Source organism: Ascidiella aspersa, chromosome 4 (genome assembly GCF_963924565.1).
Source record: "Ascidiella aspersa chromosome 4, kaAscAspe10.2, whole genome shotgun sequence".
NCBI classification, from domain to species: domain Eukaryota; kingdom Metazoa; phylum Chordata; class Ascidiacea; order Phlebobranchia; family Ascidiidae; genus Ascidiella; species Ascidiella aspersa.
In genome coordinates, this window is record NC_139450.1 from 34321581 (window position 1) to 34348092 (window position 26512).

General features: G+C 33.5%; 1 protein-coding gene and 1 non-coding gene across 2 annotated transcripts; one reads left to right on the plus strand and one right to left on the minus strand.

Moving 5' to 3' along the window:
- The first annotated feature begins 122 nt into the window (after positions 1-122).
- On the plus strand, positions 123-25897 carry LOC146157647 (uncharacterized). The gene is made up of 28 exons (XM_083388287.1): positions 123-556; positions 4915-4952; positions 5816-5970; positions 6507-6667; positions 7196-7355; positions 8001-8184; positions 8387-8595; positions 8960-9133; positions 9464-9547; positions 9824-9998; positions 10449-10552; positions 11969-12130; positions 12661-12814; positions 13843-13962; positions 14378-14553; positions 14925-15091; positions 15797-15984; positions 16675-16794; positions 17196-17276; positions 17964-18128; positions 19015-19123; positions 19807-19918; positions 20707-20835; positions 21707-21840; positions 22282-22407; positions 23025-23169; positions 23590-23770; positions 25369-25897. Exons 1-28 carry the CDS (start codon positions 318-320, stop codon positions 25440-25442), a joined length of 4026 nt encoding a protein of 1341 aa, XP_083244413.1. The 5' UTR covers positions 123-317; the 3' UTR covers positions 25443-25897.
- Positions 15410-15483, minus strand: Trnap-agg (transfer RNA proline (anticodon AGG)). The gene has a single exon. It is a non-coding gene; the product is annotated as a tRNA-Pro (tRNA).
- Positions 25898-26512: the final 615 nt, after the last annotated feature.

Consider the following 26512-nt stretch of genomic DNA (forward strand, 5'->3'; position numbering starts at 1 on the left):
TATTTGACTTTTTTAGGTTTAAATTGGTATAACTTGCACTTTAGTCATTGTAAAACAACTTGGTTACAGTAAAATGGATGTGTTCTTGATGTGAATCCAATTTGTTGTTTTATTACCAGATAAGCAACGAATCGGTGAAACAAACAATCGAACGTGAGTTTGAGAACGTCTTGGAAAAAGAAGTGGACAAAGAAAAGAATAGGAGGCTTCAAAACAAAAAAGGGGCATTCGAAGTGGCTAAATTTGTTGGCTGGAAAGTTTTGAACTATTTCTTTGAACCAAACCCTGTGGGGTCTGCAGCGGGAGCCGTTGTCGAGATGGTGTGTAGCGAGGAGCAGTCAACCGAGTCTTCGGACTCTGAGCCAGATTCTGCCCTACCCAGTAACAGCCCTACTTACACGCACACGCCCTATATAGACCACTTACTTACACGTCCTTCAGCACCCAATCAAATTCCTTACCCCAGACTTTCAGCCATAGATATTGCAATGGCCGAACTTAGGAACCCAATGTACCAATTTGTTGATCAGTTAAACAGTCTTAATAACATTAGGAGGTAAAAAGACGCAAAGTGTTTGTTTTATTCTTTTCTGCGAAAACCTAAACACTGTTGCAATATTTCCACTGTTGTGTAAAGTTGTGTCGTTATTCAACGTAAAAAACGCCTTATTTCTGTTGTTTTTCCACTTTTATTTTACTACTACGAGCAGTATACTTGTAATATTTTTTCACTTGCGTAAAACTGCTTTATCTGCTTTACAAAAATATTTATTCGTTGTGATTTACGTACGGCTTTTAAAGCCTTTAACTTAATTTAATAAGGTAAAAATGGCTAAGCAGAAAAAAAGCGACGATATCTATTTCAAATAGCACTAGTCAAAATGAATCTTCTGAAAGCAGACCAATGGAAAGGTCAAATTTTACTCTTTCTTTCGGCTTTTAGTCAGTTGGGCATACAACAAACTTATAAAAACTTTTTAAATGAAAATTAAAAGGAATACCGGTAAACTAAAAAATCTTTCACTAGCTTCACATGCCAGGTGCCTCGCCTCGTTGCTTAGGGAGGCATCCGGTATAGTTAGTTACTCTTGGTAAGTTCTAGCTCAAAATCTTGGTGAAATATCTTTTATTGCTTTGTCCTGAGCTTGTATGATTTAATGTATTTTCCATTGTGCTTAATGTTTGCATTTGATGTTTTTGCATCGCAGTCTTTAATAACAGCATTTGGTGTCGGTTTGAATGCGATGTATTATATTTTAATTTTGTAAGCACCAGTAATTGTTTTTATTATTGTCAAAAATTGACCAGTTATAAAACATAGTTGATTATAACCTATTTAGTTGTCAATGTAGTCTAAGTTAAAAAGTCGTCATTATGTCTATAACTGTAGTGCAAAGAATCATGTACTATAAAAGTGTTTTACTCTCACCACCTTAATAAAAAGACACGCAAACAAACTGTTTTGTGCGGATATCAATCAGTTAACATTATTTTGCTTAAGCGATGGTTTAAATTAAACAAAGCTTCCCCCAGCCCCAACTAACCAGTTTTACATTTTTAAAAGAGCAAGTACTTTTTATGCACTAAATATCAGCTCTAAAAAGGCAAAACATAGATCATTCTGAATAATCTATAAATGGCCGTTTTTGTGTAATTTTAAATAGATGAATCAGGTGGCTCTATATAAAGATACATTGTATGGGATTCTCGACAAGCTTTCGCACAGCTGTGCTTCATCGGGTCAAAGTATCATGAAGTAGCCTGATAAGGGACGGTTGTATGAAAGCTACAGTTCCACCTGATTCATCCATTCTTGATCAGGGTGCGCCTGGCAAAAAGCGTCTAGCCTTCAACACTCACACTTTACAGCACGTTTTGCCTTCGAGCTGCGTTTTTTATTTCAGTACCTGGTTTTGTTTTGAAGAAAGAACCGTTTGATCTTAATTCCTTTCCGAATTGAAGTGTGAATTGCGAAGTAACCTAGGCCTTCGCTTAAGGAAGCGTTTTACATTCTGATCGGATTTTGCTAAAAAAGTTGCATGTCTTTGTATAACAGTTTCATTGTTGTCCCATAGTTGCCATAGAACAGGTAGAAGGTCAATTGCATTGCTAACTTGGTCTATACAAGTGTTTTATAATATAAACTTGAAGAACAAGTGAAAAGCTATGGAGGATACTTGGGGAGTGCTAAGTCAGGTATCAAGTATGTCACATTTTACAGCAGTATTAAGCTGTATGAGCTCTGTTTTAAAGGTACAGAAATTGTTTCTGAAGTTTTGGAACATAATGGCTGGAGGTTGTATTAAGGTACGCGCCGGTAGTGAGAATATTAAAGCCCATACAGAAGTAGCTAGCTTTTAGTGAACGTTTCAAATAAATCTTAAATAATGGATGGAGGTTGTGATTAGATGTAGAATGAATATCAAAGCCCATACAAGAGTAGCCTTTGCCCTATAGTATTGAAAATGATTAAAGAGATATTCGAAACGTTCAAAATAATTTCTACTTTTGTATGGGCTTTAGTATTCTTACTGCGTCTAACAATAACCCCCAGCCATTATCATAAGAATTATCCTAAACGTTCAATATGCTACATACTTCTGCAGGGCTTTGATATTCTTATTTCTTATTACGTGTAACTTCAACCTTCAAACATAATGCTTAACTTAGCAGATTCGTGGTAATATTACTTCGCGATAATATATATTGTTCGTGATAAGACGCCAAAGTACAAACGTGACAAATGTGGTGCTGACGCAATTAAACCAATCAATGGCTATTTCCTATTTCCTATGTTATATCTGTATAAGCAGAACTCTGCTTATTACTGATTTGTCTAGTTTTGCAAACTAAGCCTGCAGGGTTGGTATAACTATGAACAAATATTTATACCATTAGCAGGCTAGAACCAATTAAATTAAAAACACAGTGCCGATGGGTCGCCACTCAAAGTTGTGCCGCAGTTTACGGTTAACTTACTGATTGCAGTGGATCATATGGTTTGATTTTTTGATATAAATTCCATTGAAAGGTTATATACCGTTCGTTGGTTATCGCATTTTTATCTTATTTTTCATGTGTGTTTTTACCTATGTGGTGTTGTTGCATTTCCTGTAGAGGCATCCTGCATACGTACGTAAAATGTCTGATAAAATAAATGGTTTAGAATCCTACCACGGTTAACTTACTGATTGCAGTTGATCATATGGTTTGATTTTTTGATATATCTCTTTATGTTCCGTTCCGTTTTTGCAAAAAGCATGCGTTATAGGAGTAAAATTTTGCTAGCAGAGTTAGCCTATAGCTAGCATAGCCTAATACATTCTTGGTCGCTTATTGGCGTTTGGAACATAGCAAAAAACATCTGCGAGCTGGTTTCACCGTTTTTTTTACAACTAAATTAACTACCAAAATTTTGATGTTTATTGTACTGCAGTTATCACAGTACAACTTTTTTGTTTTCACGCGTTTAGAAAAGTTTGTTGAACTTGCGACGCACCCATCGATAGGAATTCCACTTATTTCCACTAAAATCTTAAAATTTATACACAAAAGCACATTTGTATGTTTGTTATACTATTATAATTATTTCAATTGCTTATGTTTATCATTAACAGTAAGTTCCAATGCATTTGTCATGGTATGATAAATAATATTTGTACTTTATTACCGCATTTAAGTTTAGACATTGTCATTGTGCGACACCAGTGCTGGGGTTAACCATTCAGCAAAATAAACAAGTCTTTAGGGCACTAATCGAAGGGGGCACCATAGAAATGTTAAAACCGAATTTTCACTGGTAGGTTATCAGTGTTTGAAGAAATAATTCGATTGGTCAGACGACCCACACCTCAATAGTCGGCTAAAGCACTATGGTAAATAAAAACATTCATTGTTAGTTTAACCTTTTACATTAACCCTTTTTACATTATATTGCCTTTATAGTTATAAACCTTAAGGTTAAACCATAATCTTATTGGGTTAAACGCACTAGCCTAAACCAGGATGTTGAAATGTTAAACTTTTCCGGTTTGGCTCACTAATTTAACGAAAGTTGTTCAAACCGGTTAGTACAGTTTAAATTCGGTTTTAGTAGTACGTTAAATTTAAAACAGATAGTCGATCAACAACTGTATAATTTTAAAGTATTGTAGTCCGCTTCCTAAAATATAACATAGGTTAAACCAGCGTTTCTTAACCCATTGGTCACGGATCAAAATTGGATAGTTGGGTCGCCGACTGCCGTAGTTCACATAGTTGGATATATTTGGAATTTGGTTCAAGATTGGATAGAATAGCAGAAGCTATTAGAAAAAATGTCTCATATTAGTTAAATTCGAAATTATTTATGCTAATGTATTTTGTTTTGTTTGATTACGAAAAGTTCAGTGAAAAGAATTTGGTCTCCCTCGCAAAATATTCGCTGTTATAGGCCACTTGCGCTTGGTAAGCTATTCAGGTCGCCTCAAAAAAAGTTGAGAAACACTGGAAACAAAACGCCTTGTTCGTAATTTCGGTAATTCCCCATTTTGATACCATCTTAAATGAAACTTGGATTTCAGATTTGCAACAAATTCCATTGAAACCGTTATATACCGTTCGTTGGTTATCGCATTTTTATCTTATTTTTTGTGTGTGGTTTTACTTATGTGGTGTTGTTGCATTTCCTGTAGAGGCATCCTGCATACGTACGTAAAATGTCTGATAAAATAAATGGTTTAGAATCCTACCACAGCGTTCAAAGAATTAATAAATCAACGCACATTATTTTGGTTAAGTAGCGTTTGGGTTGGGTCAAGTATTATTATATTTATTGTTTATTTAATGCTTAACTCACTTGGCAAGTTGTTTGTATTTAATATGTTTGTGTTTAGGTTAATTTAATTCCTCTAATATGGAAATTACCACGGAAAGCTCCATTAACTTGACGGTGAACGGGAAATTGTATACAAGTATGAGACTTTATAATTTCCTGTTTGAGTTTCAAGTGTGCCTATTTAAGCGGAAATGATTCACAGAATACAGTTGGCTGTGTATGATTTGTCAGCATTTAATCTTTTATTTATATTTTTATTTTACCTTTATAAGTTGCTTACAAAAAACTTGGTTGTTTTCCATTCCACAATCATAGAACATCTAAATCGTGCAAAATATTTGCTTCAGAATATAGTCAGTCTGCACTCTGTGTTAGGTGTGGCCGATTTTTTGTGTGCACACTTAAATTATTAAAATTGCAAACTAAAATTTCAATGAAGGTTAAATTGTGAAAAATATGCAAAAACCTTGATAGAGCACGCATAAAAATTTGGTGTTGCACACCCGAGATATTTTAGTAAACTGTTATGAAATGCAGACTATTGATACATAATAGTTGTTGATGTTTAGATTGTAATTAAATCAGGATATGTATTATAAATTTAAGTCGCTAAAATATATATTTTTATGATATAATTCGTTATATATAAGGCATTTATATGTAATGTAATATTCCTGGGGTATAAGTGTAAAATTTACTTTTGTGAAAAGTCTAAAATCTGTATAACCCTAAAACTAAACTTCCCTGATGTACCTTGGCTGTAATTCATGGCAGCCTCGTAACATCTCTTGAACTGTAAGCATTCAACGTAACTTAAGTCGGACTCCGATAAAAAAAACTCTACAGCTTTACATGCAAGATGTAATTTACACAGCACTACACCCGAGTAACCCTGATTTTTTTGGCCAAAGCTGCAAGATTTTGTCTAAATTTACCATACTTTTAAGAGTGCTTTAACTGTATGCATTTCATAATAAACCAAGTCTTGTATTTTCCTAGTTGAAGATGCCAGTCCCACGACAAGCCTGAACTCATGGCTGAGGCTGCAACCGGGTCTTACTGGTACGAAGGTGATGTGCCATGAAGGAGGTTGTGGCTGTTGCGTCGTTGCTTTGCAGAAAACACCAACATCCAAGATGGATGCTGTTAATTCGGTGCGAAATGCTTTAAGTATTGTAAAACATAGACTGCGTTATTTTCTACCAAGATGTTTTTCGCATTTAATTTATAAATAGTTAAGTTCAAAATTACTTACTTTAATGGCATTATGTTATGAGATAGTCATAAGCCAATTTTTTTAGTTTGACTAATTTAGTTAACTGTATGAAATTTGTATTTATTAAATGAAATTATCCACAAATTAACAAAGGCTGTGTTATACACCAACATATCAACAATTAAAGCCTAATGTTAACAGATAAAGAAAACAAATTTGATCAATTTTTTGGGGGCTTGATCTTACTAACTTTATTTTATAAAATATTGTATATGTTTACTTATTTAACTTAAAAATGTGTTGTGTTTTAGTAATATTTGTTGATATAACCAGCATTGTATAAACAATTAAATGTTTATGTAATACTTTGTGAAAACCAGTAATGAAAAGACATACTGGTTTTAATATAGTGAAATTTAACACACCACTTTTTCATTGTAAATGCCATTTCTTGAAATATAAGCATTTCTGCAGTGTTTAGTTCTTCTGGGCTCGTTGGATGGCTGCAGCATCACAACAACAGAAGGAATTGGTTCAAGTAGAAAAGGTTTTCACCAGATTCAATCAAGGATTGCAGAGTTTGGAGGTTCACAATGTGGTTATTGCACACCAGGGATGGTCATGAATATGTACAGGTGAAACTTGGTGTTAACTATTAGCATGAGTTTTTCATGAACTCAATTATCCATCATTTGGCTATACTAAAAAAAAAACTGTAGCAAAATAAACAAAAAATTACCAATTAACTAGAGTGGTAGTTAGTTATAAAATAAATATCAAAACCAACTATTAAAAACTGAACCTTATTGCAAAGCCTTAACTGCTTATGTATTTGGCCCAATATTTAATCATGAAAATATTAATTTCCTTAAATACGAACTAATTACTTCATTTTTTAAACATTCGAATTGTCAATTGCCTTTATAGCTGACGGATTAAACATATAATTTTGTTTATTGTGTTTAGCATTATTAAGAGTTAAAATACAAAACTATAGTGGATAGTTCAAAAGGTAGATAACCAAAATGTAATTTGCATTTTTTACCTAATTAATTTAATTTACTATGGGAATATATATATAAAATTCAAATATTGGTGCAGATCCGAAAAGGGATACATGCCGCTATATAATTCTTTATTTGGATGTTTTTCTTGCTGTTTAGTCTACTGTCTGAAGACCCGTCTCCCACCCAACAAAAGATTGAGGACAGTTTCGACGGCAACTTGTGTCGTTGCACCGGATACCGACCGATTCTTGACGCCATGAAGTCGTTTGCGTCTGATGCCGATCCTAAACTTGTCAAACAGTGCTCAGATATTGAGGTTGAATGACTTAAACAAACTTAAAAAACGAAATTAATATTTTTTCATGGTTGAGAATTATTTGTAATTTGCAATAATTATTTCCATGCAATACTTGACCTAAATCCTTTTTACTTTCTTAAAACAACTTTATTAAATTAAAACTCAACTTTATTAAATTGCAGTGCAAAATAAAAATATACATCACACCTTAACCATTTCAGCCAAATCGTTTACATAACTTTAGAAAACTACCTCACATAAGTGCATGCTTATTTGTCATACAATGCAGTTTACTCATTATAAATCATTATCAATAAAGTCAATTTAAAAATTATTTAAAGTACACTGTTCAAAACCCCATAAATAATAATTAATCACTCACCGATGATCTGTGAGTCCTAATTTGAGTTGATAATGGCTGGTTTCAGAGCAAATATAAGGGCAGTGTGGAACTTAAAAGTTAAAATTTTTATCTAAAATAATATTAAACCGAAGGAATAGTGATTTTATTTGTGTATTTTTTATGAATCACTAATTTTTCTTAGGCTCGCGGTGAATAAAGGGCATTCGATTATGATTGAATAACTTTCTACACTGATCAATTTACTTCTCATGAAAGTATAAACTAACGGATTCTAACCTATAAATGTTTATAATTCAAAGGACCTTGACAGTGACTTCTGCTACTTGCAATGCTCGTTGAACAAGGAGAAGAATCGTAAAGTACGACCTCTTCGTTTGTCGGACGGGGTCACATCGTGGGTGCGACCAGTGACCTTCAACGACCTTAAAGCCATCATTAAAGCACAACCAGCAGCATTAATGGTGTGCGGACATACCGCCAATGGTAGGTTGAATGGTTCATTTCAGCTTATACTAAAATGAATACATTTGAAAAAAGTTTTTTTAACGGCGATAATCACATTTTTACCTTTACCAAAATAAAACTTTAAAAAAAGTGTAAAAATTTAAAACAAATAAAACTGAACCATATATGTATTATTTTGGGTTTGTTGTCATTTCAATTTTATTTTTACCAATATTTTTAGGAGTATATCATGGAAAAAGCAGCTCATCGATGGTGGATATTACAGCAGTGCCAGAATTGACTGGAGTTAAGCAAGCGGGGAGTGCATATGTGTTCGGCGCTTGCATAAACCTCAGCACTATTATCACAACCTTAAGTGCAACTTCGTCCAAAGTCTTCAAGTCTGTGGCAGAACATCTGGAAAAAGTGGCAAATTTGCCAGTGAGAAATGTAAGAAAGAGGTGAATTGACATAATTACTAAGTAGCGATGCCACATAATATCGGATCCAAGACGATACCTGATGCCAAGTTTGTAAAATCGGGTCTTGTCCAATATTATGGTGATATCCGTGCCAAAAGAACAAGCTAATATAACAGTTTCATATACAATTTGGAATCAAATGCAGCGCTGAATTATTATTAAAACAAATATATTTGAAACTGTTTTGTAAGTATTTGTTTTGGCTCACCTAAACTTTTAAAGAAATTGTATGTTTTTCTCACTTTTAACAAAAAACAATCAAATATTATTTAAGTTTGTTTTTTGGAGGGCCGCAAAATATAATTTTTCCTTAAATATCATTTTCCTTGCAGCTAGCTTCATGGGCTGGAAACTTGATGCTTAAACATCAACATAATGAGTTTCCTTCTGATGTGTTCGTTTTGTTGGAGGGGGCAAGGGCAACAATAGAGCTCTATGATGTCACTAATGACCAAGTAACAAACTGCTCCCCTGAAGAATTTCTTGCAATCAATATGGATCAGAAAGTTTGTTTTTTTATACATAACAACTATAATAAAAAAATTAAGACCAAACAAGTGTTACAAAATAGTAACCTGTATTTTATTTTATATTAAACTCACTTTATATATTTTTGTTACTTTTATAAGATTCTAAGTATAATATTCAAAAAAATTTTTTTTTTATAAAAATTAAAGTTTTATAAGATGTAGAGCTACACAGAAACAAAACAAAATTACCTTGTGCGTTAAGTTCGCTTAAAACATTGCTTAATAGCTATGATTCATCTTCGTAAAATAATGTTTAAAAAAATCCAGATACCATACATCCAAAAACTCACATGCATTTAATTGCAGATTATCATGAATGTGACGATATCTCCTGAAGCATCTTCAGATGCACAGAAGTTTGCATCCTACAAAATTGCATCAAGGCCTCAGGTAAGAATCGTATTTAAACTCAAAAAGCCATCTGTGTAAGAAAAAAATATATATATTTATTTAGATTTATATTTATTTCAGATTTTTTTAAAAAACGAAATTTTAGATTTTGTTGGGTATTTTGTTGAAGCAATGACATAATTTGGAATTAGACTGGGTTGCCATACTTTTTACCTAATACGGTATTTATCAGAATAAAATAAAAAGTGTCGGAAATCCCTAGAATATTATCCACTATTGCATAATTCTCATTAAATGAGCTTATGTACTTCACAGAACGCGCATGCTTACATCAACGCTGCCTTCACTGCTGATGTTACAAAGGACCAAAAATCTTTCAGTAAATCCCCAACCTTGGTATTTGGTGGTGTTAGTTCTACTTTTGTGCACGCAACCAACACTGAGAAGTTTCTCGATGGCAAAGTCATCAACTCAGCTTCAACATTAGCAGGTTAAGAAAAAATAACTCTTTGTCTTATGGTTTAATTACAAATTGTAATAACTGGATTCCTAAATAATTTCGAAGCTTTGGAACTTTAAAGAAATAATTTTTGCTATTAAACTAGTTTTCTTGAACTTTTTTTAGTGTTTGTAAGTAAATAATTATTTAAGTTATACTTTTTTCAGATTTATTTTAGTTCTGAAATGCAATGTAGCAATTTTCACAAAGTGGGTTTTCGAAAAAAATGTTAAAGAGAAAATATGCTAATAATTTTAAGTTTGTAGTTAAGTTTACAAAATATGTTTACAAATGACAAGCTGGTATTAGTTTGAGAGCAGCAGCTAGATTTAATTAGCTTAATATATAAAATTTCACTTTGTGTTGTTATCTTTGGTAAAAGTTTTTTTTTATAAAATAGAATATAAAAACACATTTTAAAACTGTAATAAACTGCCGCAGAGGCCTTGTCAATTCTTTCCGATGAAGTAAAACCAGTTCAATTGGACGGAGCTGACGCTACTGTAAAGTACAAACATGATCTTGTGATGGCGCTATTCTACAAGGTAAAAACAACAGGCTTTGTGAGCTGTGTACTCGTTTAAATTAAGTGATTTATTTCCACATTGTTACGCTGTTTTGAGGGACACAGAAATGGACACTTATATTTTTCATCTACAATCTCTTAAAATGTATAATTCGTTTTAGCAACTATGTTGTTTGCTAACTTTAGTAAAATATTTGCGTTCTCTTTATTTTATTAGCTCTAACTAAAATCAAAGGTTAGGATTTCGATTTATTAGGATTTGTTTTGAAAAGAATTTCTCCAAAATTTGAGAAATAAAGTGCTGAAGCAAACGAAGACACGGCATATAAATTAAATTTGCGATGATTTTTTCTATATTCTTGTGTTTTGTTCTCAATAAGAGTTTAACCGATCGCAGTTACATACTTTAATGTTGTATCAGCGTTTTAATTAAATTCATCAGCAAGAACTAAAATCTAACCTTGAAACAAATTGGCCAAACTTTACATTAGGTCTTTTTTATCCTTGTTGTGGACTTGTTGTTTTTGGGTAGATAAAAAAGCTGTTTTACTTTAGGGCTTAAAAAAATAAAAATAAGAAAAAAACAACAGTTCCAACTCTGTTAAAGCTATGTCGCACAGTATATAATTAATTGCTAAAAGACCCAAACTATGATAATAAAAAACTTTTGAGTTAAACATCTGAGCTGAGGTGTTTGTGTTCCATTGACGTATTTTTAAGTAGTTGTTGAGTATTTGGTAAACATTGCATACCACCATTTACGTCTGCCACTAAATGCTGTTTACACAATGGTTGTGCAAAGTCTAACGGGTCACGAGCGTTTGGTCACATTGTCAACATTGCAATTTGTTTTTGCAATTTTCTGCTTTCATTACTGGAGCCACCGCGGCAATAAAAGTCGGTTTAAGCTGCGTTTTATGGTGGTTTAAATTTACTGGTGGCTGTCACAACATGCCGCAGTTATATATTCCAACATTGTACTTTTTGCACATATAGTTTATAAATGCAGCTATCAAACAAAAAATACATTAATGTTCCATTTGTTTTTGAAGAATTTCCGTAAAATTGTAACAAGATTCTGTGTTTCTCAACCAACGGGCCGCGGCCCGAAATTATGTGGCCGTTTAAATTTGTTGTGTCGCCGACTGCAGTAGTTCACATGATTATAATAATATATATTGGGTATGATCAATATTGCTTCAATGGGAGAAAATACATGGCTCATAATAATTAAATTGCACTTGCGCTTACAATTATGTTATAAGTTTTGTCCACTTACACAAAATTCATTGAGAAAAATTTAGTCGCCAAAGCTTCGTTGTTATAATTAACGCTTAGTATTAGCATCGCGAAAAAACAGGTTAAGAACGAAAACAAGGTTTGCACACACTGGTCTACTTCTTGAATTTACTGAATTATTTCTCCTTGTTTCCAGTTTTACTTGTCTCTTTGTGACTCCGGCATGTTGGCTCCTGATATCGTGAGCGGAATTTCACCACTGGTTCGTGATGTTTCCACGGCAACCCAGTCTTTCACCAACGACCCAAGCACTTTTCCCGTGGGCGAAAAGATCATGAAACTGTCGGCGAAATTACAGGTGAGAAAAAGAAGTTTTAAAACAAGCCCATACATGTATTATTATTGAAAAAAGTTAAAATTTAACCGGGGGCTTTTTTATTTATTCTTTTCGGATCAAATGTATTTTAAAATGAATGTTTTGTAAGTTATTTTTTTTACAGAAAAAAACTTACCACAACACCAGTTTTTTATGTTTTATTTATTTTTATTGAACAAATTACGTATCATTGTTATACAAGCAAAATTCTGTAAGTTCAATTTTTTCAGGAAGGCGAAATCAAACTTACAGCTGTATTTAATTAAACTTTTATCAACCAGAACGATGCTATAATATAAATTTTAACCAAATTCAATTTTGTTGTAAATGCAAATGAATCCCAAGTAGGTGTCATTTTGTACGTTTTGAATATATCTTTATTCATTTAATAAAAGGCTTTGGAAAGGTTCAAAATGCCGCCTACTTCTGTATGGGCTTTGGTATTCATTCTACGTATAACTAAAATATTTGATCATTATGTTCCAAATATTTCCTTATTTTATATTCCACAGGCGTCTGGTGAAGCAGTATTTGTGACCGACCACCCGGTCACCAACAACGAGCTCCACTGCGCTTTCGTGGTTTCTGACACCGCTAATGCTGATATCGACGAGATCTACGATTCAATGGCCTCACTGATGCCTGGATTTGTGCAGATTATAAAAGGTGATTGCATAAAGAAAACCGTTAAACAAAATGATAAAAATTAACATGGAAATTGTTGGTTATACGAGTTGGTTCCAAACATGGGGTTCCCAATAGGAATGTCCGGTACTTGACACTTTCTGATATATACCCGATGTTTTGGACAGAATGTATCGCGATTCGATCCGGTGCCACATTATTAATATGCTAAAACAAAAAAGTTTAAAACCGTTCAAGGATATTTTTTATCAGGTTATTAGGGCAACATTTTCTGTAGTTTTTTAATCACCAACCGTTAACCTACTATTTTTTGATCAATATACCTTTAAGGTAGAAAAGCTGCATTGAATCACAAATCATGTCAAAACTCCTTTATTGGTATCGGACGAGTACCGATATTACAACTTTGTATCGGGTATCGTCTACGATCCGATATTATCGGACATCCCTAGTTTCGATCCTTCTGGGGATATATGTTTTGCGGCTGGTTCCCTCCGTTGAAATAAGTCAATTTTACGACTGTTTTTTATGATTGGGTTTGTGCAGATTATAAAAGTTTTACAACTTGATGGAAATTAAACGGGCAATTGTTGGTTAAAGGAGGTGATCCCAACATGGGTTTCGACCCTTCTAGGGCTCCCGCAACGTGTTTTAGGGGTGGATAGCTAATTGCCTACACCAACTCGTTATACAAAGAGTCAGGGTTGTGGAGCCAGGTAAAAACAATCCGTGTACAACTCTGCACGATAAAGTCGAGTTCAAGCCAAATATGCGATTTCGTCTAGTCCCGAGTCTGGCTGCGGCTGTACAGCTTGTTTACGTAACAAGAGTAAGGTGGATTTTCAGCAATCCACTCATAGGGGTATCATACAATCAACCATACACAATACATGGTTGGAAAACATACCACAATATGCTACTCCACCTTTACAATTTACAGTTTGCGGCCATATCAGTTTATAACTTGCTACTGCACATGCGCACGTCGGACTAGGGACTCTTGTTACGCTTTTTTCTTTACTCAAGTCCCTCTTTAAATTTCAATGTAGGGTCGAACCTCCCGCCTGAGTTAAAGAACACTCACTTATTTCCATTCGACACAACTCGTCCTATTATTGCTGTGGACCATGTGGACTTTGTTGGACAACCAGTGGCTATCGTGGTGGCAGGTGAGTTAATCAACACTTTTATTTGGAACTGTTTAATAAATTATATACAGTAAGTTCAACTGCAGTTCTACTAATTAAACGGTGGTTTTAGTTTAAATCCTAATTATTTTATTTTGTGGTATATCCAATAAACCTAAATAAATGCTTAAGTCAGATTTTAATAGCCATGCACCCTTTCAGTATACACAGTATGTATAAGCTCATGATATTTTTATCATGTTTATTTGAAATCAGAATTGATTTTTGACGACTTTAAATGCTTGACTTCAATTTTAAACAAAGAAAAGAAAATTTAGTTTTATAAAAAATAGTTTTTTTTTATACTTCTATACTCATCGATTTCGATATTATCGCATGTAGTTGCATAATTTAGGTATTTCAGGTAAATTTATAGTGATTTTTCCTACTTCTGCAGAAACCTCTTCCCAGGCTTACGCCATTTCCAGATCAGTCACAGTAACCTACAAGAACGAAGGTGACGTAATAGTCACAATTGATGACGCAATAAAGGCCCAGTCTTTCTATGACAACCCAAGTTCAGATACCATCTTTGGAAACCCTGACCATGCGATGACATTGGCTAAAAATAAGGTGATTTGTGATTTCTCTTAATGTACAGAAAAAAAAATTTTGAAAAGCTTTTTTAAACTTTTAATTTCTTCACTAATTTATTTATTTTAAGAATGTTTCTAAATTAAAACAATTTACAAACGCAACATTACTAGTTTTCTATTTTAGCTATGTTTCTAAATTACAATAATTTAGAAAATGGAAATTTACGAATTTTCTAGTTTAGGTGCAAAATCCTTCAATCGAAACCTCTTTGGTTAATTTTAAAATCACAAAAACCAAGCTTATTCATTGTACTTCTTTTCCTACATATATTTTTCTCCTATAACTAAAATAAACCTAGTTTTGAGTAATACTCGATTAATAACTAACTGTAAAGTGTTTCAATGCAGGTATCTGGCGAGATAGCCCTCGGAAACCAGTACCACTTCTACATGGAGACCCAGGTGTGTAGAGCCGAACCTACAGAAGAAGGAGGCTTTAAACTGGAGGTTGGAACACAAACACAGAAGTGGCTTCAAGATGCGGTGGCATATGCCTTCAATCTAACTGCAAACAAGTAACAAGACTTAAATAACTAGATTAATTGGAGCTTTTTAATGTTATGTTAGAAATAAAATTAGGCTGTTTTAAGTTTTTGTATAATTAAAATTAGAATTACTGGATTCTTTAATAATAGAACACATATCATAGTTTGAACTAAAATAATGAAAGACACAAACATATGTGCTTATCAACTGTGATCTAGCCCTTCTAAAGCTGCTTTTTGACCAACGATTACGGCTTACGTATAATTAGTACACTGAAAAGCCATCGCAGACTCTTCACCGAATCTGTCCATCAATGATGCAAGCAGGGCAGGCTAGAAAAAACAACTAGCCTGTAGTGAGGTTCGAACTCACGACCTCGGCCATCCTGGGACCGTCGCTCTACCAACTGAGCTACACAGGCTCAGAGAGGAACGATTTGAGAAACAACCCTAGCACTGTTGCTTCATTCTGTTGGTACAAGCAACTTCACATTGAAGTGGATCTACAACATACCATATCATTCAATCAAAGATAAGAAAGTTGTTTTTAGCCTGCCATGCTTGCATCATTAATCGACAGATTCGGTTACTTTGCGATGGTTTTCGGTATACTAATGCTATGTAAGCCGTAATCGTGGGTCAAAAAGCAGCTTCAGAAGGGCTAGATCACAGTAGTTGTACACATTTGTGTTTGTATATTTTATTCAATAAATGTGATATTTTAACTCCTTGTAGAATCGAGGTTAGCACGAAGCGTGTGGGTGGGGCTTACGGTGGCAAGTCGACCAACTCACTTATAACCACTTGTGCTGCTGCGTTGGCCGCTTATTGTACACAAAGACCAGTCACTCTTCACCCTGGGATGCAAACCTGCAGCACAACGTATGGAACCAGGAACGCGTACACAATAAAGTACACAGTAGGTGGGTAACTGTTGGCTTTGGAATTTAAAACAAGACATTCACAATTAAAACTTTTTGAAAGTTTTTTTTAAAGAATTACGATTTTATTTAAAACAAGAAACAAAAATTACATTTTTTTTTCTTTTTTTTAAAGAATGACGACTTTTAGTAAAAACTTACTCGTACAGTGTGACGTATCGGTGGTGACGTCATTATGTTGTGACGCGGAGTCGGTTTTACACGAGTCTGACTCCTGCCTCGAAAATTAAGTTGGGTCCAGAGTCCGATTACAGAAAATTTGACGGACTCGGTCGAGTCATGGGTCCAAAACCCTGTATTCCATCAATTAGCGTAAATAAAATAAGGTGAAAATTCAGCAACCACCACATGGTTGTCATACAAATCAGTCACCGAACTACAACCCGCCAGTTTAATTCAACAGCCCTGTAGTTTACCCATTTGCTAAATAAAACAAGGTGGATAATGGATAAACAGCAATCCACTCAAAGGGTGCATTACAACTGGGCATCTACTCTACTGCCCGTCAGTATAATTCTTCCTGCCCGCCACATATTTCCATTATGATAAAAAATACAGTTATTAATACTTTATTAACAGGAATATTGTCAGTTGCAAACTCAGATAATTTTTAACGACTTTTTTTAGCAATAATATTATTTTAAATATTTCCTTAATATTTGGTATGTACAGGTTTTGATGACACTGGTGTGGTTGGCGCTATGGACGTTACACTTTACACAAACAGTGGTTGTTCAGCATTTGACGCGGAACTTGATGACCCGACAGTCATCCCTACATTCGCTGATAATGGTAAGTTGGATTACATTGTGTAACATCTAACCCAGGGGTTCTGAAACTGGTGCCCACTAAAGCTATAGAATGTGGTTAATTTTTCATTCCAGGATATAAAAGCCTTTTATCAAATAACGACTAAATAAAGTTTGTATATTAATAGAATACATTTTTGTTTATTTTCATTTATTGCGTTTTTTTAATTAAACTTCATTTTACAATGTGCGACAATTAATTTTATTTTTGTTTATTTTTTGGTCTTTATGTAGTTAAGTGAAAGAAAAGTAAAAACGGAGACAAATAAATTAAACAATTAAAAAAGTGCTTCACATTAGCCAAATTGATTGTTGAATTTACTAAAAATTTTTTCTTTTACTTGTTTTTAAAATTTTCTTAAATTTTTTTATATTTTTTTTCAGCTTACTTTTGTCCGAACCGTAAATACAAGAGTTACGTTTGCAAAACCAACACACCATCGTCCACTTGGTGTCGCTCTCCATGTAAGTTGTTAATACAAAAAAAATTATTTCTAATTTGTTCTTAAAAAAAAAAAATTAATTTGTTTTAATAATTTAAAGCAGTGGTTCTCAAACTGCGCGCGTCGAAAGAGTAATTTAAGAAATAAGTTTTGTACTCCAAACATGTAAACAGGCGAGATTTGAATACACAATATTCATTTGAAAACTGATATAATGAGGACAGTTTCTATTTGTTTAATAGTTTTTCCCTGGCTTAAGGGTGTTGTTCAAGTTACAATACTGTTGTTTTGTAGAAAGTTTGTCGCGAATGTTTTTTAATTGATTTTACTGTTCAGCAAGCTAAGAAAGTTGTCAAAAAAATGTGTACCGTCGTTTTTATGCATGGTAAATTCTTTTGTTAAGTCTGATTTTTTATTTGGTGGGGTGAATAATAGTTTTATTAATTACCCTAATCTGTTATATTAACACTTCAAAGATCGTACTTTTCACGGAACGTGCCTTGCTTGCACGAAAATCCTTGATTAATTACTAGACGACCTTTTTTAATTTACACAACGAAATGAATTCGAATGAGAAGAAATAAAAAGAGCTTAAAAAGCACTTTTGATTTATATTGTATAAAGTTATTTATTTTTTACAATGTTACAAAGTGACTAGGACTTCGACGCATTTTTATTTCAACCATTTAACTTTGTTTCCGCCCACCAGCGAGTTTACAGTTGACGGGGTTCGCCGACCAAATCATCGAGCACGTGGCGAGCTTCCTTAACAAGGACTCAATCGTTGTGAAGGCGGCAAACTTCTACAAGATCGGTCAGATGGATCTGAGTGGAGAGAAACTGGAATATTGTAATATCGGCAAACTTACTGAAGGTGGGTCTATGATATTCTCTTAAATCACGGGTTCTTTTTACCGCGGAACCCTAATTTTTTTATTTGCTTCGCCTGGACCAAGGTAGGCAAGAAATTTAAAAAACGACGGAGTAAATTGATGTTCCAAATACACTTCATAAATCAGCTGCTTACGTTCTAAAAATGTGTAAGTGAAATGGAATCTAAATAGGATTCAGTGCAAACCGTTTTATTTTTAATAAAACTATTTCTTAAAAAAACTGATTACTTCTTTAAAAAATACACTTATAGTTCAATTAGACCTTCATGGAACCTCTAAAACTAGTTCACGGACCCCAGTTTATGATCCCAACATGTATTCGGTAGATATTGCGGTCAGGGAGCGGCGGACTTTGATGACCTAGCGGTCTGTCGCAGCTCCTTTCCCAAAAAATAAACATATCTATCTATCTATGATAACTTCATCAATCTTGCACATATGTCCGCATATTGTGGGCTAATTTTGCAAAACGTTTGTGTTTAGCTTTTGTAAGTCCTAGTGCAAGTAACTTGAACTCAAACAATGTTTTCCAGCGAAAACACACAAAAAAAACGAAACAAATAGCAAGTTGACATTAATTTAATTTACCACTGGACTTACATTACCCATTTTTACTAAAATATGTTAAACTAAATTTAAGCTATTTCCCAAATGACTAAATCTAAGTCAAGCTATCATCAAGCAATTTTGCCCCAAAGACATGTCAAGTCAAACTTTCGAAAGCAGTGACTTAAGTGCATTTAAGTCTAGTCGGAATGTCTCGTAATTGATTTAAGCCATTACAACACTGAAAAAATGTGTTTTAAATTTTGTTAAAAACAACTTGTATTTCAAACTTTCGTGTAAAATTATTTCCACTTTGTTTAGATCTTCTCGCGAGCACGAAGTATGACGACAGACAACAAGAAATCGCAACTTTCAACCAAAACAACCGATGGAAGAAGAAAGGCTTGGCAGTTTCACCGATGAAGTTCAAGTAGGTTTCCAGCTATGATCACTATAATTAATCAGATCCTAAACTTGTGAATAAAATCAAACGCATTAAATGTTCACATTATATTCATTATTTTGGTTTAATTTTTGTTTTTTACCATATTTCCCGGAGCCCTAAACTTTAGATTTAAAGTCTTCATAAAATGTATTTTAAACAAAAGTATGTTTCCCATTTACAACTGATTTTTTTTAATTCGCCATCAAAGGTTTTAAACTTGGTCTAAGACTATAAAACAACCTGATGACGTGTGTATTCATGGGCTGGTTATTTTAAAATAGCTACGTCCGATAATACCGGACTGGTACTTGTCTGATACCAAGACAATATGGGAATGTCGCAAATATTTGTGACCGAACGTATACAAGCCTAGGACATATTTGCAAGTTCAGATATGGGAAATTTGATTGTTTTTAACAAAACGCTATATAGTATTTTTCACAATAAACAATCGCTATCGACAAACAATATCGGCCTAAATTTAACGATACCGATATATTTTAGTAGAAGCGAAATATTGGCCGATATTGTAATTAAACCGATATATCGGTCTATCTCAATTCCCAATTAAATCTCAAAAATTAAGCGAAAAAACAAATTTTTCTTTAATTATATTGGCGTCAAATGTTCTTGATTTTCAAACATTTATAAAAGTTTTATTATTTAAGGATCGATTACCGTGCTGGCAAGTACACCACCCTGGTGTCGATTTGCTCAGGAGATGGAACTGTGGTTGTTTCGCATGGTGGCATTGAAAGTGGGCAGGGCATTAACACTAAGGTAAGCTTATAATAAGTTGCTTTCTAAACGGCACTAAAAAAGTTGTGTAACTTTGACAACATGATCTTTAATTTACCTATCAAAGTTTTTTTATGAATGTTTTGGGCATATAGCTAAAACCTATATTTTTTGTTTTATCTTGTTGTTTAAAAAGCAATACATTTATTTTTTCTAAAATACGTATAATATTAAGTGTGAACCTTTTAAAAAAAAAATAACATTGTTTTGACAAACTAAGACTATAGGATTAGGTTATGATGCTTTACAAGTGTAATTTAATAATAAAATATTATAAAACCAAAAAAAGCGTAAGAAATTGTTTTTTGCTTAAAATAGTTTTATTGCAAATTCCCTGAAAGATGGATTAAATTGTTGATTTCATAGCTTAGTTGCTTAAACTAGAAACAAAGGTGTACACCGAAAGTCATCGCAGAATCTGTTGATCGATGCAAGCTAGGACAAGCTAGAAAAACAACTAGCGTGTGGTGAGGTTCGAACTCACGACCTCCGGTCAAGCCGGGACCGTCGCTCTACCAACTGAGCTACACAGGCTCAAAGCGAGTCAAGAAACAACCATACGCCAATACTTGCTTATTCTGTTAGTATAGGCAACTTCACATGAAAGGGGATCTACAGTTTTCAGAAACAGGGTGGTGACAGTTATTCTTGTCATGTGTGAGGTGCACGACTGTACGTCACTTTTAGGTTAACAAAATAAGAAATGTGTTTGTGTCTGACTATTTGGCCACAACCCCTGGTTTTGTTGCTTAACCTGATATTTCACTCAGGTCGCTCAAGTTGCTGCTTTTGAGCTTGGAATCCCGCTGAGCTCGGTCATGGTCCAGCGCACAAACAACGTGACGTCATCCAACAGCCAAGTGACGGGGGGAAGCATCACCAGTGAAGTCTGCTGCGGGGTGAGACTTGCTTGTATAGGGGACTTGTACGATACTAATACTTGCTTGTAGGGTTGTACCTTACTATTGGTTGCATTATGGATGTCTTATACCACGGGTCACTTAACTACGGCCCACGGGCATAAATTAATATGATCTTACACAAATTGTCTAAAATCTACGTCAAGACAGTATCATCAATATTGTCGAAAAACCCACCATTAGATATTCCGGAGCAAAGTGAAACTGCAGAGCAACTTGATCCTATCTAGTAAATAAATGACGTTCACATTTTCCGAACCAAGTTATATACATTCACGCATTTTCTTTTAGGATTTGAGTAACAAAAAATTCATTTAAAAAAAATCGACCCAGTCCACAGCATAAATTAATACGGCCCATGGCATGTTACCTTAATGACGATAAAATACAGTAGAAATGTTGCCGAATTCAATCGAAAACTAAATTTTAATGAAAATTTAAAACTGAATGACAATTTATTAAGGCTTACGACAGTTTTAATTTATATAGTTAATTTCAATTTGCATCGTTTAACAATAATAAAGTTAATAAAATTCGACAAAAATCCGGCCTGCGATAAAAAAGCCAGCCCATCATCGTAAGTCCTTCAGTTATTCGGCCTTTGCTCGTTGCATAATTCATAAACTTTATAAACTTTCAGACTGTACTGGAATGGCTGCTACTAACTAAACATTATGATCTCATTTTGGTGCTCATTTGGACTTGTAAATTCTGCATACTTTACAAAGTCGTATGTTATATTTCCATACGGTAATAGAATAGTATAAGTTGCTACTGACTGAACAATATGCGCCTATTTTGTGCACAGACTTGTAACTTCTGTATACTTTACAAAGTTTATTATTTCCAGACGGTAATGGAATGTTGCAAGACGCTTCGATCCCGAATTGATCCGATCCGCAACAAAATGCCATCCGGGACATCTTGGAAAGACGTGATTGCGCAATGCTACAACGATAATGTCGACCTTGCCTACTCCACAATGTGAGTAGCTTATGTGTTGTTATGTGTTGTGTTGTAAGGGGTTGTTACTCCTAATGTCGCATCACCATAAGAAGTATGTTTAATGTTGTTTATAGTATCGGATATGAGAATGCTAATCATCGTGTTAGCAGTAAAATTTTATTGGATTTTGTTAACAGTCGCCAATATTATAATAAAATCAAATATGCTTTAAATCGAATGCAATTTCTGTTGATAGATGTGCACAAAATCGTTTAAATTACAAATATAAAAGATTCGGATAAATAAAACTTGTATTTTTATATAAAAACTAAAAAAATTTTATACTTGATTTATCTTAACCGTTGCTAAGAAATAATGCATTTTCCTAAATCGAATCCAAACTTGCTGATGTTTCGTTAACTCATTTTTAGACAAATACAATTTGTTTAAAAAATGTCAAAGCCGATTTTCTTTGTTTAGGTGGATCCCCCCAAGCACAGGAAAGTACAACTCTTACGGCGTGACGTCATCTGAAGTTGAACTTGATGTTCTGACCGGGCAATACAACATCACTAGAGTGGATACTCTGTTCGACTGCGGCATTAGGTTGGTGGCCTAAGTATAATAAAATAAAAAATGTGCCTAACCATATTCTAGCAGTGATTCCCAATTGTTTTAAATTCTGAAATCCAGCGAATTTTTTAATACCTTAAAGTTTATTTCTTAGCATGGGAATACATAAAAAAATAGGCAAATACCACTGAAAGTGAAGTGGTGTATAAAAAAAAACAATGAAAAAAAACAACTTAAAACCAATAGAGGTTTAGAGTTAGAATTTATTTACTTAAAAAAAAGTGGTATTAATCGAAGGCTTTATTTGAAAGTTTTTAAATAACCAAAAAAAAAAACGATTAGGAAACATAGCTTGAGTACAAATCTTAATCCCTGTATCTTAATTTTGTTTCAAACATTACTAAACTTTTAGCGCCTGTTTGTAATATGTTATACTTTATTTCCTAGCAAGGCTAAACAAGATTTAAAATCAAATCTTATCTTTGAAGCTAAATGATTGGAGTTAGTAATAAAAATATTAAAGCCCATACAGAAGAAGGTGGAATTTTAAACGTTTTGAAGAAATCTTTATTCATTTTTAACATCAAACACTTCAACTACCTACTTCTGTATGGGCTTTAATATTCTTACCAAATCTTATCTTGTTTCAGCTTGAACCCAGAGATCGACATTGGCCAGGTTGAGGGAGCTTTCGTGATGGGACTTGGATTCTGGCTCACTGAGAACTTTGTGGTTGATGAAACTGGAAAAGTTTTGACTCCGGGCACCTGGGAATATAAACCGCCTTCCACTAAGGTACAAGTCAATAAAAATTGCATGTTAAAATGTAACTTTTAGATGCATAATGGCTGGAGGTTGGGCGAAGACGTATTTTATTCCCATACTAATTCTGATATTTTTGGCAAAAAAGTATGCAAGGTTCTATACCAATGGCGTCATTACTATGCTCAAAAAACAAAAATTAAAGAAATTAAAACGTTCATAAAATAGTTTGACCAAGTTATATAAATGCTAAAAAGTTGTTACCGTGTTGTTTTTTATTAAATTTATATTTAAAAAAAATCGCTGTCTTTAAAAGAAAAAAAGGTCTTAAATTAATTTCATATTGGATCAGCACCGAATACCTCCCAAGTATCGCCACTATATGGTATCGAGTATTGGTTTCGATCCGGTATTATCGAACAACTTCCAAGCACAACGTGTGTATGTGTTCAGGACATCCCGATGGTGTGGAACATAGAGTTGCTTCCAGACGCACCAAATCCGCTAGGTGTCCTCAGGAGCAAGGCGTCAGGGGAACCCCCTATGTGCATGGCAATATCTGTGCTGAACGCACTCAAGCGTGCACTGCAATCAACCAAGCATGACAGAGAAAATACCGATTTCTTTCAAATGCGTAAGTTTTTTGGAATTTTTTTTATATATATATTTTTTTTTTTTGGTTTCATTTTATATTTTTTTTTAATTTGATGACGATCTGGTGATAGTCTTGCCACTTAACAAATTTTCTTAATTAAAATGCAACTTTAATTGTTTTGATTTAAAGCAGTGTCTCTCAACCTTTTTGCGGCCACCAAAATAATCACCGTAATTATAACAAACTACTTTGTGGACCCAAGTCTCTCGGATAAATTTGTTTTAAGCAAAAAAAAACATAAAACATCATTGCCGTAAGTGCGATTCTAAATATCATGAGTCGTGTCTTCGTATTTCTCACAGTTTTCCCAATTTTTTGCATAATGTACCAATCTAAACAAATCTAACCTTACAAAAGTACTTCAGACGGTAACCCAGCCATACTACACGGCCACACCTTTTTGGTTCGCCACCCATGAGATGAGAAACACATTTTGTTAAACATTAACCTGTTATTTGTGCATAGAATGTGAGGTAATTATGTGATAAGATTTATTTTTGAGTAAGATTTTCCCAAAACTTGAGAAAAATAAGTTAAATAAGTTGCGATGGCCATCTACAACAACGTGGATCAAAATAAACCAACCAAGAAATAAATAAATACCTAGAAAACATATCTGTATAGCAATTATGAAAAATATCGATCTTAAAAAAATAATATCCCGAAAAAGGAAAGCATCCTAAAAACTAAATAGGAGAAATTTGTGCAAATGCTTTTGCATAAAATATAATTGGGGACATGACCTAAGAAACTTAAAAGTATTGCCTTTAAAGAGTAGTTCTTAAATTTTTTCAGCCTGCTACAAACTTAAACAATATAAGCAAAACCTCGAGATGCTTTTTACAAAATCAAACAACCAAGGCAATGGGTAAACGCCATAATATTGTCAGTTCTACAATGGCTGGTGTGCATTTAAAACTCGCAAGCTGGTCCGCATGCTTGTTGTTTATTGGGATTTCGGTACACTTCTTACGTGGTTTGCCGCCGTACACTTTTTTCATTGTTACAATCACTGGTTAAAGCAGGGGTTCTTAAACTTGTTTTACCACAGACCCCTAAAATTTGTGTGGAGCTCGCGTGGACCACGCTATGCCAAAAAAATTTAAAAATGATGTCATAAATTTGCGTCACAATACAAATAGACTTAAATCTGCTGATTTCGGTCCAAAAATGTGAAGTGAAATGAAGTCTTATTACAGTCAGTGTAAAACCGTTCTATTTTTAATTAAATTGTTCTCTTTGATAAATTGATTTACTTCTAAAATCTATACTAATATTTCAATTAGGCGTTGATGGACCCCCTAAAACTAGTTCACGGACCCCCCAAGGGGTCCATGGACCCCAGTTTAAGAACCCCTGGGTTAAAGACTAAAAAGTATTTTAAAGATTATTTTTTTTTTAATTTAGTTATAACTATCGGAAACTAAGTTTTATCGTTAATCGCACAAAACTTAAAAAAATGTTCGGCAAATTTTGAACTTAATCTGTTTGATTTTAAACTTATTTAAAACTTTTCCGCGTAAAGAGAAAAATACAATGTTACAAGCACTTAGATGAAACGATTTGTTTATTTCCAGCAACACCTGCCACCGTTGAAAAGATATTTCTCACAGCAAACTTGGATCCCTTGAAAGATTTTGTTCTCAAGTAGTTTTTTATGCTCCATTTATAACAAATTGCGTTTATTTGTTAATATGCAACATTTAAGCAATTGTCCTAAATACTTTTAACGTTAAAGTTTTAATCTTTTCAAATCCAATTTGTGTTCCACTGTGTTTCGTTGTTGATATTTCGCTACGAGAAGTTATCATTTTACTTTAATTTTAGGTTATTTAGGTCGAACTAAACTTACTGTAAATAGTAATTTAATAACAAAAATAAAGTCAAAGTTTTGTAATTGTAAATAATACCTTCTGCAAAAAAGTTCTAACCTCGTTTTGTGTTTATTACTAATGTAATGATTTTGTGTTTTTAAATTTTTCTTATGTTAAATCAACTTTTAAGTTTTAAATTATATGTATTTTCTGTTAATTCTGTAAAGTTCTATTGGTTGCTACTTGTGATTTAAACATCGTAAACTTCATTTGCCTAATTTGCCGAACTACAGTATTCTATTGCCTTATGATCGTTTCAAATTTGTTTTAAATTATTATCTATTTATGCAAATCGCTAATAAAATGAACCCTAAGATTTCATATTTCTGTGCTTTAATTTACACAAAAGGTTAATATGAAATGTAGGTGTTTATAGTTGATTTAAAACAGATAAAATTTGTGAAGCGGCGCATAAAATGTCGCCATATGTGTGCTAGTAATTCAATCTAGTCATCCATTGTGTTGAAGTGATTCCATGGTCGTAAAACGAACATAAAAGAGCTTAAGGGCATAACACGAAACGTGATACTCGATGAAATAAGGTCGTTTCAGATCAGTTTGACTAGGTATTTATTAGTCATTGAGTAAGGGTATTTATTATTTAATATGGAAGTTGAGCTAGCTTGGTGAAAGTGTAGGCTATTTGTTGCAGACTATTTGTACGTAGTTTAGTAGAATAATCAATTCTAAAATGTTTATTTCAAGGGTATACAAAAACTTAAACTTATTTCTTACGAAAACTGAAGTTTCGTATAAAGCTCTGAAATAAATATACGTATAAAAGAAGTTATGACATTTCAAAATTATATTTTCATTTTTTTTCAGCTTTGACGAAAATATTTAAAAT

Bases quoted from the DNA above. Each gene is read 5' to 3' on its own strand.
- LOC146157647 (XM_083388287.1), top strand. From the start codon at position 318: ATGGTGTGTAGCGAGGAGCAGTCAACCGAGTCTTCGGACTCTGAGCCA. The intron at 16,795-17,195 runs GTAAGTTGGATT...ATTTTTTTTCAG, and splicing joins CCCTACATTCGCTGATAATG to CTTACTTTTGTCCGAACCGT. The intron at 18,129-19,014 runs GTGGGTCTATGA...CACTTTGTTTAG, and splicing joins TATCGGCAAACTTACTGAAG to ATCTTCTCGCGAGCACGAAG.